This window comes from Nuphar pumila, chromosome 6 (assembly GCF_984573655.1).
Source record: "Nuphar pumila chromosome 6, dmNupPumi1.hap1.1, whole genome shotgun sequence".
Lineage (NCBI taxonomy): Eukaryota > Viridiplantae > Streptophyta > Magnoliopsida > Nymphaeales > Nymphaeaceae > Nuphar > Nuphar pumila.
In genome coordinates this window covers 94,271,911-94,284,419 of record NC_143254.1, presented here as the reverse complement: position 1 = coordinate 94,284,419, position 12,509 = coordinate 94,271,911, and the positions used below count along the sequence as shown (strand labels likewise).

Sequence of the window (12,509 nt, the reverse complement as noted above, 5' to 3'; positions counted from 1 at the left end):
GTGTGTATGTGCACAAGGATTGCAGGTAATGCATGTTTACGTATGTTATCAAAGCTAAAACTTAGTGAAAAGTGTTCCTGTAGAACTTTCAACTTGCAAATAAATACAAACAAGGAAGGTTTAGTGCAGCAATGTTCCCGATGAACCAACAGAAGGATTCCAGGGATGCTGGAAGCTTATGTGAGAGCAATGTCAGGATGAGTCAACTACAAGGATGGAGGTCAATGGCAGTGATATATCTCGCCGCTATTGCCCTATTTCTCATCGCTATAGGCCTATAACAGCGAGAATTCTCGCAGACAAGTCGCCAAACAAAATGGCCTTTGTTGAGTAATAACGACGACATTTATAGCTCGACGTTAAATGGTGAACCAACACCACCAACAAATCTCGCCGAAACTGGGAACACCAATAGCGACGTAACAATCTTTAACGGCGAGATAAGATAATACGGCGAGATCCCTGGCTCACCGCTATAACAGCGAGATTCTTATCTCAGCATTATATGTTACAACGGGAAGAATTTACTCGTTATAGGCTATAACGGCGAGACAGGGATCTCGCCATTATAGACTATGAACCTGCAAAAAAACAAAAAATTAACGGATGTCGCCTGTTTGTTCTAGGCCCCACTACAACAAAACAGCTGAAGAAACAAAACATATGCAAAAAAATATAATACATAATAAAACACAAAAACATAACATAAAAATAATTGACTGCAAGTGTCCATCTTGATTTACAATAACAAGATTAGAGGAAATACCTTCAAACAAACAACTCATGGTTTAGTTCTAACAAATTTGGAAAAAAAGCCCTAAAAGAAAGATAGTTACTGATCTAGCAGGTAGATCAATGTTGTCGAAGCCGAAAGGTTAATTAAAACTAGAAGTCTGAAAATGGATACTCCATACAGCCAATCTGCATCGTAAATAGAGAAAGAAAAGTTAGTATTTTTTGTATCCAACTTCTAAATAGAAAATTATTTAGGTTTTATTGAAAAAGAATAGATAAAATTTTTTAAAGAAATAAAGTGTTGTTTGAGAAAGATCTCAAACAAAAACTAAATGTCTGTTTCATCACTCAATAACTCAGGCAAAACAAAAATACAATCATACATGCACACAAAGAACATGTTCAAAAAAATAAGTTTTTTACTGTCCTCTCTGTGTATCTTTGGCATCAAGGAGAATGAGTTTGAGAAGTCCAATTATAGTTCAGGCATACAACATGTGCAAGATGTCAAAAGTTATCAATGCATAACAATCTAGCCAACTTACTAGCAACTATACCTTGCTTTACTTCACATATTCACAAAAATAAGAAGACTGCTTTAAAATGCATATTCTTGAATCTCACATTCCAAAAGATAATATCCAGATAAAGAAACTTGATAAGATCTCTCAAACATGTCCCAAAAACAAAATTACAGAGATATCAACTGAAGCATATAAGATAAATATACATAAACTAAATTGGATAACCACTTCAACTACATTAGCAAGCATGTTAATAATGAATCAATGAAGTCCATCAAAAGCTAACAATACATCTCACATCCTCAATCTCAGTAAATAACTTGCTATGTCTCACATCTGATCAAGCCAAGGACTCACCCAACAGACAATACAGCAAGCCAAACCACTTCACAACTGAGCAATTAACTAACCCTACCATTTCACGCTTACAAATCAAAAGGATCAGCCAATTCTAGCAGATTTTAGCCCTATTGAAACTAAATCACTACTCCATAGCCCACCAATTTCAATGATTCCAAAACAAAACATTATGGGTTCTCCAAAAATGCATTATTTAAATAAACCATGAATTCATCATTAGAAAGAACCCCATGTTTCCAAATTTTCAAACCCACGAACTAATGAGAAATGGATAATAAATTTTAATGGAAACCCCTTTTTCTCTTTTTGCATAACAATAAATGTAGATAAATTAGTGTACTCCTACCAATTGAATAAAAAGAAAAATCATGATGAGTAGGCATCAATTTAAGCAAAAAGCAAGTACAATCCAGGAAAGGGAAAATACGCATTTTCAACCAACTAACCTTCATAATTATCTCATACACATCATCAGCAATCAATGGAGCACTTTGTCCTAATCTCTGATTTACGTGATTGTACATCTTGATACTAAGCCACCCACCACAAATTCAAACCCATACAACCGAACCAACCACAATTAGAATTTTGAAAATAGCTGAAGAAAAAAATGCAAGACTCGCGACTCTGAAAAGGACTTCTTCATGTTCTTACGCAGATTTGAAACAACAATCCTGGCCACAAGCTTCATATAACCAATACCCAAAAAAACCCTAAAACTGTCAGATCCAGACCTAATAAGATTGAAGAATGTGCAAAATAAAGGAAATTTGAGAGAGAGAATTGCAGAGGCATAATCGGAGTGCTCAGTGGTCATGGAGGCGGCGATCTCGACAACAAACTCATCAAGTTCACTGGTGGAGATGCCGGTGTAGACACCGGCACAGATCTTCTGGGCAATGCAAACGAGGTCGCAGTGCTTCTCGCTGAGGCCATAGTTGAGCTTCTTCAAGCACGCAGTGATCTTGTCGAAGTGCATGGCCGCCTTCCGCCCGTCCCTCTTCACGACATACGTCCTCGCTACTGGAGATCGCAAACCCTCCTTCTCAGTCAAATTTCTTCCAGCACTATGTGAAACTGCAACCAAGAAAAACACAAAAATGGCTGTGACGATGAGCAAAGCCCTAACCTAAGGAAGCGAAAATGAGGGTCGGGTGAGCATGAGCGAAACCCCAATCTGCAACTTGTAGAAACCCTAGCCCAGATGAAAGAAAAATAGGGGCAACGATGATCGAAGAAACCATGGCCTCCATTTGCAAACGATTGTAAAAACCTTAGCCCCAATCTCCAACTTAGAAAAACCCTAACCCTAACCGAGAGAGAGAGAGAACGAGATGCAGAGTGGCTTGGGTGAAAGGAGTTTACGATCAGGGCTTACTTATGGGCCAAGTCTCGTCTCGTGCATTTCTTGGTTGGGCCTCGCATAAGAAGGTCCATTGGACTGAATGCCCTCACCCTTGTTTTACATTTTAGCGACTTCTTTTTATAGATGTCACTCTATAACGGTAACAGTTATGTCACCGTTATAGAGTAAAACCCTATAACGGTGAGAGCTAGATTTTGTCGTTATTGATCTATAACGGTGAGAGCCAGATCTCGCCATTAGATATTGTCGTTAAAGATCAATAACGACGAGATAGGGCCTTCGCCTCAAGGCAAGACATGTTTTTAACAACACTGACGTCACTCTATAATGGAAAGAGCCAGATCTCGGCATTAAAGTGCTTTAACGGCAATATCTAACGACCAAAAAATCTCGCAGTTATACATACGTCTTTAACAACGAGATGTGTGCAAGGGCAAGGCATTCCAACTCAACATTATTGATGAAGCTAATAGCGGCGACATTCATGGCTGTAGTAGAGTAATAGAGACGAGATTCATGACTCACCATTATTGATGAAGCTAATAGCCAGGACAAAAATCTCGCCGTTATTGCTTGATCAATAGCAGCGAGATTTTTCTCACTGGAAAAGAGGTAAAATCTGTCACCACAACAGAAACAGATGCAAAAATCCTATCTAGAAATAAGCATTTACAAATAGGCATACATCTAATATGTGTTTGGCACCTCATTTGCAGGTTGTGTAATTCTGTTATGTAGCAAATAAGTCTGGATCCAAGACCCACGATACTGGACCATGGATTGTGCTAAAGCGGAGAACCAGTAATCAACAGTAACATCTAAAGTAATATTGTTCCAGTTGAAACTTCATTGAACAAAACATGCATAAGTGAATATACATATTCATGTCATACTCAATTTACATCTAAGTTACATACATAAATTGAGGAATGAATCGAGCCAATTTGCTAGTCCCATGATCCAGGAGACTGGACAGGGGTTGTGCCCAAGAAGAGAATACAATAAAATATGGTCCTTCCTGTCAGTTCCTTTCCAGAATAGTTGAATAAATTGCTATTCAACCTTAACTGAATAAATGACTACTATCTGAGTGCAGTGATGGCAACTGGATCAGATGTGGCAATAAATAGTCTTAACAAATAATTCTAGCATGTTGAGCTATAAGAAATCGAAAAGCCATACTACCATTAAACTACTCAAAGATTGAAACTCAAGCAATTAAGCAAACCACAAAGTAATAATGTTATGGGAAAATTTTTGGCATGAGATACCTTGTTTTTTTCTGTTTATACTTCTGGAAAAAGTAGTACAGATTAAGAGATTAAAAATAATCCATAAAAAGAAAAATTAAATAAATTAAATTACATTAAAAAAGGGCAAAGCAATAAACAAAAAATCTTTGCTATTTTCAGGGAAAATGAAAAAAATAAGAATCTCATAAAGATTTGGTAGTTTTACTGATCTCTCTAACCTAAGTCACACGGACTCGGTTAGGGAGGCACCGCACTCGAGTCGACATGCCCCGACACGGGTGCGGACACGGGTGCGGCTCAAGATACGGTACGGACTCGGTCAACGCCGAGTCGGACTCGGTCAACGAATCGAGGCCGAGTCCGTCTTCGTTTTGGACTCGGTCAACATGACCGTGCTGTGCACTGTGACTGTGCACAGCACAGTCTCTTTATATATATATATATATATATATATATATATATATATATATATATATAGCCGAGTCCCCGTGTCCAATCACAGTGCAGACTGTGCTGTGCTGTGCTGTGCACAGTCACTGTGCAGACTGTGCTGTGTGCACAGACTCTGCACTATATATATATATATATATATATATATATATATATATATATATATATATATATATATATATATATATATATATAGCCGAGTCCCCGTGTCCAAAATTTTTAAATTTGCACCGCACCCGTGTCGCACCCGCACCCATGTGACATAGCCCCTAACTATAAGAAAATCACTGCAAGGCATGAAAGATCTAATTCTATTTGTCAGTACAACAATGAATCCAGAGACCAAATATGCAAGGGATTTTCTGTGCGAAGAGTGGTTAAGGCACACCTTGTTGTCACTAGAAGACTTCCAGATGGTGAGAAAAAGGCCGAATGAACAGCCCTTTCATGATTTACAGTAATTATATGTCTTGATCGGCTTTTCTTGATATTCCTCAAATCCCAAATGCAGGCTGTTCCATCTGATGAGCTTGTCAACATTAGGTTTGTGTTATTTGGATTAAAATCAATGGAATTGATCCTCTGAGTATGCAAAAAGCAAGAGGTCGAGATTTTTCCTGCACTATTGTCCCAAATCTTTAACTCCCCTGGACCCTCTCCAAAGTATAACTTATTATCATTAGGACATTGAGCAAGAGAAAATTGCTTCTGAACAAGAGTAAGCCATATGAAAGGTCTCTTCTTCAATGTCCATCATACGGATAAATCCATCATAACAGCTAGTAAATACCTGCAGTTGCATCATAAGACAGTTAAGACCAAGTAAAAGCACATGAGGAAACTGCAAAGATTTGTTGAACCATTTAGCATCTTGAGCAATGATAACAGTTAAAAGATGCCTTAAGCTTGAGAAAATGCTTAGCTTCACATATTCACATACCAAACAGCACCGTAATGCAGTTACTCATAACCATGTGGAATAGCTCCCAAGTCCCAATGAAGAAAAACTGCACCCTACTTTACCTAGGATCAGATTCATGTCATTTCTAACTCTGTTAAGTTCCTCCAAAGCAAAGAAATATGCTTTGCAATGCAAAGAACTAATTCCAACAATACATGACTCGAAATAGTTTTGCTTTGGTTTCTTTGTTTCTTTTAAAGGCTGAATTTGAAAGTACTATTATTGTTAGAGATATGGATAAGGTGGTTAGCGATAACAGTAAGGAGGACTCTCGCTCAAACAGATTGACTCTCTCGATTCCAAAAGGATCGGCCTTATCATCACAACAGGGTCGACATAAGTTGAATCCGCACAAGTCCAGCCAGAATCAAAGTTTTACCTTATCGGATTCTCAACCAATCTCCAATAATGATAAACCTGTTTCCAAATGTAAAACAGAAGAGGTTATCGTGAGAAATCCTTTGAGACACACAAATCTGTAAACTGATTTATATATAGTCTTACTTCACACCGGTAAAAAAAGTTAAGAGTGAGATTTACCATCGTGGATGTAGGTGTATTCACTGAACCACGTAAACCTCTGAGTGATTGTTTTTCATTCTGTTTCCTTTCGTTATCATTACCTTTGTTTTCCCCTTTTGGCCTTCAAATCCTACTAATGAATGAATAGCCATTGACCTAAACTTTTTGGAATTCTGAAAGCTTTTGAAGGGAGCAATGTCCTTTGGTTTTTGGTGTTTTTTTCTCATAATAAGATTTTGTTAGACATCCCTAGAAGGAGACAGGAAAGAAAAGGGAGACACGAATTTAAACACCAGTTTGTAGGAAATGGTTGAAGTTTGGTCGTGGAGCAAGACCAACATGGAAGAGAGAGCTCGGTCGTGGAGCACGAAGGTAGGGATAACTTGAGAACTTGGGCTTAGAGATCAGTCTTAATGCAATTTGTAGATGCATTGGAATCAACATAGAATAGAACATGTACAGGAGTAACCCAAGGAGCAGCAGCGAGCAGTGAAAGTAACAAGGTTCCTCTTCCCTGCTTCTCAAACAAAGGCAACATGTGTACTTTTATTTTCTCAAAACAAACTGCAGTGCACTCTAGACAGTGACCTTTCTTTTAACCTTCCTATTTTTGCATATTTATTTTTGCCTCTTTTAATTTTCCCTTGTAAATTCCCTTCACCCGACAACAGATGTATGACAAGAAAATCTTACAAATTTACACATTTTTTAAAATGCTTATATAATTAAGGTGTTACTCAGCCTAATGAATGATTTCAACTGTTGAACAAAATTTCCCCGGCTCATCTTCAAGGACATATGGGTTTCTAGGAGATGGAAAGCTGTATGAAGCAAATTAGATGGAATGTGGACATTCAGGTTAAAATTGATACTCTGATTGCTAAAATGCCACTGTTTTAGCCAAGGGTCCTCAGGTTAGAAGTGCACCTCGTCATGTATTTATACCTTGATTTCCTGAAGTTCAATAATTAGATTTCAGATGTCTTGATGTATGCAAGTTTCTCTCGAAAGTAGTCTTGTTAGAAATGATGTTCTTAACTATGCAAAACATCAGCTACATTTTCAAAATATTTCAATTTTATCATGATATTTTCAAAAGCGGACATAATTCCAAAAAACATAACAATTTCAAAATATTTCCATTTTAAAAGTATCATGCTTTATTAACTCGATAAAAAAGTTTTTTTTTCCATATTTTCCTCTATAGTAACATATATTCTTTATATTTTAAGAGTTTTATATATTCCAATATGTCTTCGAAAAAAAAGGCTTTTAGGAGAATGAGGTTAGTGACATTGATGCTTAACACCATCTTGATAAAATAAGAGCACTAGCCCATCATGAAAGTAGTTTGTGACGAAATATCAACAAAATATGGTTTTCACAGGCTGATTTTGTTACAGAACTAAAGAAAGCACGTTGTTCCCTCTACAACTCAAACGAACTAAACATACAACCAACTTGAGCTGAGACGACAAACTAGAGACAGTGAACATGAATATTTAATAAGCATTAGAGTGAAAGGTCGTGCTGATCAGCAGAAGCAACCAGAAAAACAGAACAAAGACAGCACCGAGTTAAGGAACGGAAAGAACAAGAGCAAGCAAGTGCCCAACAATTGAAATGTTCGGATAACACAATTGCAAATGCTAACTTCACCATCAAAATGAAGCACGGATCTAAAAGCTCTATGTGTGATTCAGCATCTAAACCATTAACATAGTTTGTGTAAATCGTAACGATACTTTGGATGACCAAAAACCAAGCTCCATTTCAGATGCTTCGAGAAGTCGAGAACTTGAGAAATAACACAATTTCCATAACTAAGAAATTACCAATACCAAATCCTGACAACAATCCCACTTTAGTAATCTTTAGTTGGATATTGTTACACGAAAAAACGAAAATAAAATTGTGCCCGGATCAAGGAACAAGTAATTAAGAAAACGAGCAATTACCTTCGTTAACGCGAACGGCTGAATCGTAATTCCCGAAACAGGGGCAGAGTGGGGGCAATAGATGTAAACCCCATCACCACCCTCCCCTTCGTCGCCATAATCAACATCCCAGAAACCAACGTGGCCAAACTTGTCGCCGGCAACAATCACCGTCCGTTGATCCGTAGGGAAGAACCTCACGTTGAAGATCCTACCGCGCACGACCCTTGCGATATTCTCTTCTTCCAGGCCCATCTGCTCCAACTCGAAAGAAGAACCCTTCGGTTCCTCGCGACAGCTCAATCGAGCAAAAGGAGTTGTCTCGGAGACATCGACGACCGTCTTCGTGAATTTCCCCTGGTAAACTTCGCTTGCGCGAAATGGGATTTTCCTCTTGTAGGGAGGAGGAGGCTAAGAAGAAGAAGGAAAAGATGGGTGGTGTCGATCGGGGCTGGGGAGATCATCATCGAGGCCTTTTGAAAGGACGGCATCGGGAGGTATACCTTTGGCCCGAAGGGATCTTCTGACGACGATGGGGGCGCTCTCTTTCTTGGGCTTCTTCTTGTCCGGAGAGGATTTTTAGCCTTTGATCTCCTTCCTGGCTACGAAGGAAACGTAAAAAACGAGGAGAGAGAGAGAGAGAGAGCCGAATCAAAGACAGGTTCAACAACCGTTGAAACAGACAAACAAGACAAAGAACACATAAGCCAAAAATAGACACAAAATACAGATAAAATCCGAGGCAATCAGTCCGGATCCGGGGGAGACCTTAACGGCAAGTGGCGTTGAAGATCCGAAAGGCATATGTGTAACGATGCATATACATCCGCCAAAATATAATTTACTAACTTGTTGAAATTAACCGAGGTCTGCCTGAAAATAGCATTGTTGCGCGACATCCAAACGGCCCACCAGGAAGAGAGCAACCAAGTTCTCCAAATGATCCGCCAACTTTTACATCTACGAACTGGCTGGGGTCCCCACAAGAGGTCTACAGCGAAAGACTCCTGGCGCACGGACACGACCGGTTTATTCCAGGTACCCTTAAAGATATCTTGAAAGACCTGACATTCCCAGAATAGGTGCAACGCAGATTCCTCGGCCCTCTCGCAGAGAACACATTTACTCACAATACAGAAACCTATAGACTTGAGGAAGCTATCTGTCTGCACCCGATCATGCAAAATAAGTCAAGCAAGGAAGCGCGCTCTCGGAGGAGGACCTTTGCCCCAGATAATTCTCATCTGGAACTGATTCACACCTGCCGGAAGGAGAGAAAGGTAGGTGTCTTTAGTGCGAACGGAGCCATTCGGGGTGATCGCTCTACAAAGGAACTGGCTCTGAGCGACGTCGTCACCCTCACCACCCCACACAGCAGACCAAGCTTGAATCCACGATCTTTGCAGATGCGAAATGGGCGACCTAATTGCGTGCCGACCCCCAAACAAAGACTCCACTGATCCATATTTAGCTTGAAGGAAATTCGCACAAGGGGACCCCGATTGATGCGCAAGCCAACTTTGCTTAACAACCAGGACAATACTTCTTAACCTAGAGTCCGAAATCCCCAAACCCCCTCTATTTTGCGGTAGCCTTATCGTTTCCCAACCCACAAGGTGACGTTTTTTATTGTTACCTTGCCCAGACCACAGAAACCCGGTCAATACTCTAGAGAGCTTCTTATTGATCCCCACGGGCATAAGGAACATAGACATAATGAATTCTGGCATCGCATTTAAAACATGCTTGATGAGAGTAAGTCTGCCGGCAATCGAAAGGTAGGAGGCCTGCCAAGTCGCAATTTTAGTCTGAACCTTTTGGAGAGTGGCGTTCCAAGCAACTGATGGAATCCGTGAGAGCTGGAGCGGCAGACCAAGGTAGAAGAAAAACTTATCCGAAGTGGCACACTGAAAGATCTTCTGCCCAATGGCCTGCATATGCGAGGGAACATTGATCATGAAAATGCAACACTTATCATTGTTTAGCGAGAGACCCGACATCGATAGGAAGAAGAGGATGATTAGCCTGACTCTTAACATTTGTTCGATGGATCCAACGCCGAAAACAATCATATCATCGGCGTAAGTAAGAATATTGCTCTGGAACTCCTGAACTCCTAGTGGCTTAATAAAACCACACCCCACGGCCCTCTTGAGCAAGACTACAATGCCTTCAGAAACAACGTTAAAAAGCAGAGGGGACAAGGGGCATCCTTGCCGAATACCACACCCAACCTTGAACTGCTTACCACAGGCCCCGTTAATCTGAATTTGGGATTGTGCATTAGTGACCAACTCACGCACCCAGCTAGAGAAGCGTCGACCAAATCCAAAGTTCTCCAACATGTGAAAGAGGAAAGGCCAGTGCACCGAGTCATACGCTTTGTGGAAGTCAAGCTTCAGAGTAAAGAACGGCCTCCCGCTGGACTTCATAGAGTGAACCACCTCTGTGGCCAAAATAAATTAATGTTGCAGCCGTCTATGGGGAATGAAGGCAAATTGAGCATCTGAAAAGATCTGATTAGCGACAGATCGCATCCTGGTAGCCAATACCTTGGCGATGATCCGATAGATACTCCCTAAGACCGAGATAGGACGGTACCGCGCTATGTCCACCGACGTAGCGTCTTTCGGAATAAGAGATACAATGGCCAGGTGATAGATAGATGGTAACCGACTGTTGCGGTGGAACTCAGCGAACATACTCAGAATATCACCCTTAACACACGTCCAAAAGGTGCGATAGAAGTCCACAGGATAACCATCAAAACCAGAGGCTTTCCACCCGGACAAAGCTGTAACTGCCGCAAAGATTTCGTCTTCCGAAAAGGGCACCTGCAAAGACTTGGATAACGCATGGTCGATGCAACGAATGAAGTCCGTACCCATCGACCCACCGGCCGAGGGGTTTCTGGCATAAAGCTTGATGAAGAAATCAGTCACCGCTGGTAGAACTTGATCCCCAGAGTGGTAAACACCTTCAATGCATATGGAAGGAATGGCATGCCTACGATGCCTATGAGAGGCAACAGAGTGAAAAAAGCGAGTATTTCCGTCACCCGCTTTAAGCCAAATAGCACGAGACCGCTGCCTCCACCGAATCTCCTCTTTCATGCGCCACGACCGTAAAAGCAGAGTCAGCTCTGCGGATCAAGCGTTCAGGCAGGCAATACCTAAGTTCGACATGGAGGCCGAGTCTGAGAGAGACTGGTGGATCGACGACAGCTCACGCTCCCAATCCTCTATATGCTGAAATTTACTGATATGCCTCGAGATAAGCCATGATTTAATTGCTCGAGACAAGCAGCGACACTTAACCACACAACGAGTAGTCGCCCTAGCTGCGGTGCACGAGCCACACCAAGATAGACGGACTACAGACTCAAAATCTGGCTCTGTGATCCACCATTGCTCAAATCTGAATTTGATGTGGCGGAAGAAACCATGCCCCCATCGGATGACCAACTGACTATGGTCAGAGACAGATGGAGGGAGAAGACAACATGAGAGGTCATTTAGCGAGGTCAGCAGAACAGGAGAGACGAGAACACGGTCAAGCAAGCGGTAGCATGGGCGAGCGCGACGATTGGACCAAGAGAAAGCTTCACCATGATGCGGAACAGAATATAGTTGGTTTGATTGAATGAAATTTTGGAACCCAAGCATAGAAGCCGAGCAGGAGATAGGATTACTCGAGTCGGAGGAGGACAACAGGCAATTGAAATCGCCCATGATGAGGTGCTGGTCCCCGAAAGACAGAAGGATCCTATTCAGGTCCTCCCAAAACTCCTCTCGGCGGCTCGGCCGATGCGGACCGTACACCATGGTGACCACTGTTGGTATCGGCTTAGCTGGAAGGGGAATGGCGACGGATAGAGAAAATGTGCCTTCATCAAGCTGGTAGGCTCCAAGGGACGGCCTCCCAAGGACAAGGATACCGCCTGCAAATAGCAACGATGGCTTGAAGAAAGACACTGCGTCACGCCAGATCTCAGATACTACTGAGCGACAAACCTCTGCCATCTTGGTTTCACAGATAGTGACAAGGTCAGAGAGAGAGAGAGAGAGGGTGGGTACCTCTTGGGACGAGTTGGAGTGAGGAGTTGGTGGGTGTTGAGGTTGAGGGAAGCGAGCATCTGTTGGTTGCGTTTGATGTCATCCATCCTCGTCTTCTCATAGTTGGTGAGAGACGCCAATGTTGTCTCAGAGAGAGAAGAAGAAGAAGAGGAAGGCAACGCCACTCTCTAGAGCTCTTGATGTTCCCGCCAAAAAACACTTGACACTTCATCGGGTTTTGGGGGAAATACTAAACAAGATGCAGTGTGTGGACAAGTATGTTACCTCTATATTTGCCACGTGGTAAGTTCTTGACTGAACTGCTCTCGGGTCCTTCTTGGTGTCA

General features: G+C 41.5%; 1 protein-coding gene across 3 annotated transcripts; it reads right to left on the bottom strand.

The window, feature by feature from the left end:
- Window positions 1-821: 821 nt before the first annotated feature.
- Window positions 822-8,596, bottom strand: LOC149835230 (uncharacterized). Of its 3 annotated transcripts, XM_090010453.1 has the most exons (5): window positions 8,130-8,596; window positions 6,029-6,066; window positions 5,077-5,478; window positions 2,066-2,696; window positions 886-921 (listed from the first exon to the last, which is right to left on the bottom strand). In XM_090010453.1, the coding sequence occupies exons 1-3, from the start codon at window positions 8,361-8,363 to the stop codon at window positions 5,442-5,444; spliced, it is 309 nt and encodes a 102-aa protein (XP_089866579.1). In that variant the 5' UTR covers window positions 8,364-8,596; the 3' UTR covers window positions 886-921; window positions 2,066-2,696; window positions 5,077-5,441. The 3 variants fall into 3 exon arrangements, with proteins under 3 accessions (XP_089866578.1, XP_089866579.1, XP_089866577.1); XM_090010451.1 differs by lacking the exon at window positions 6,029-6,066; XM_090010452.1 differs by lacking the exons at window positions 2,066-2,696; window positions 6,029-6,066 and having other exon boundaries at window positions 822-921.
- Between the last annotated feature and the right edge of the window lie 3,913 nt (window positions 8,597-12,509).

Coding starts and splice junctions, on each gene's coding strand:
- LOC149835230 (XM_090010452.1), bottom strand. CDS start 8,363: ATGGGCCTGGAAGAAGAGAATATCGCAAGGGTCGTGCGCGGTAGGATC. Junction 5,479..8,129: donor AGCCGTTCGCGTTAACGAAG/GTAATTGCTCGT, acceptor ATGCAACTGCAG/GTATTTACTAGCTGTTATGA.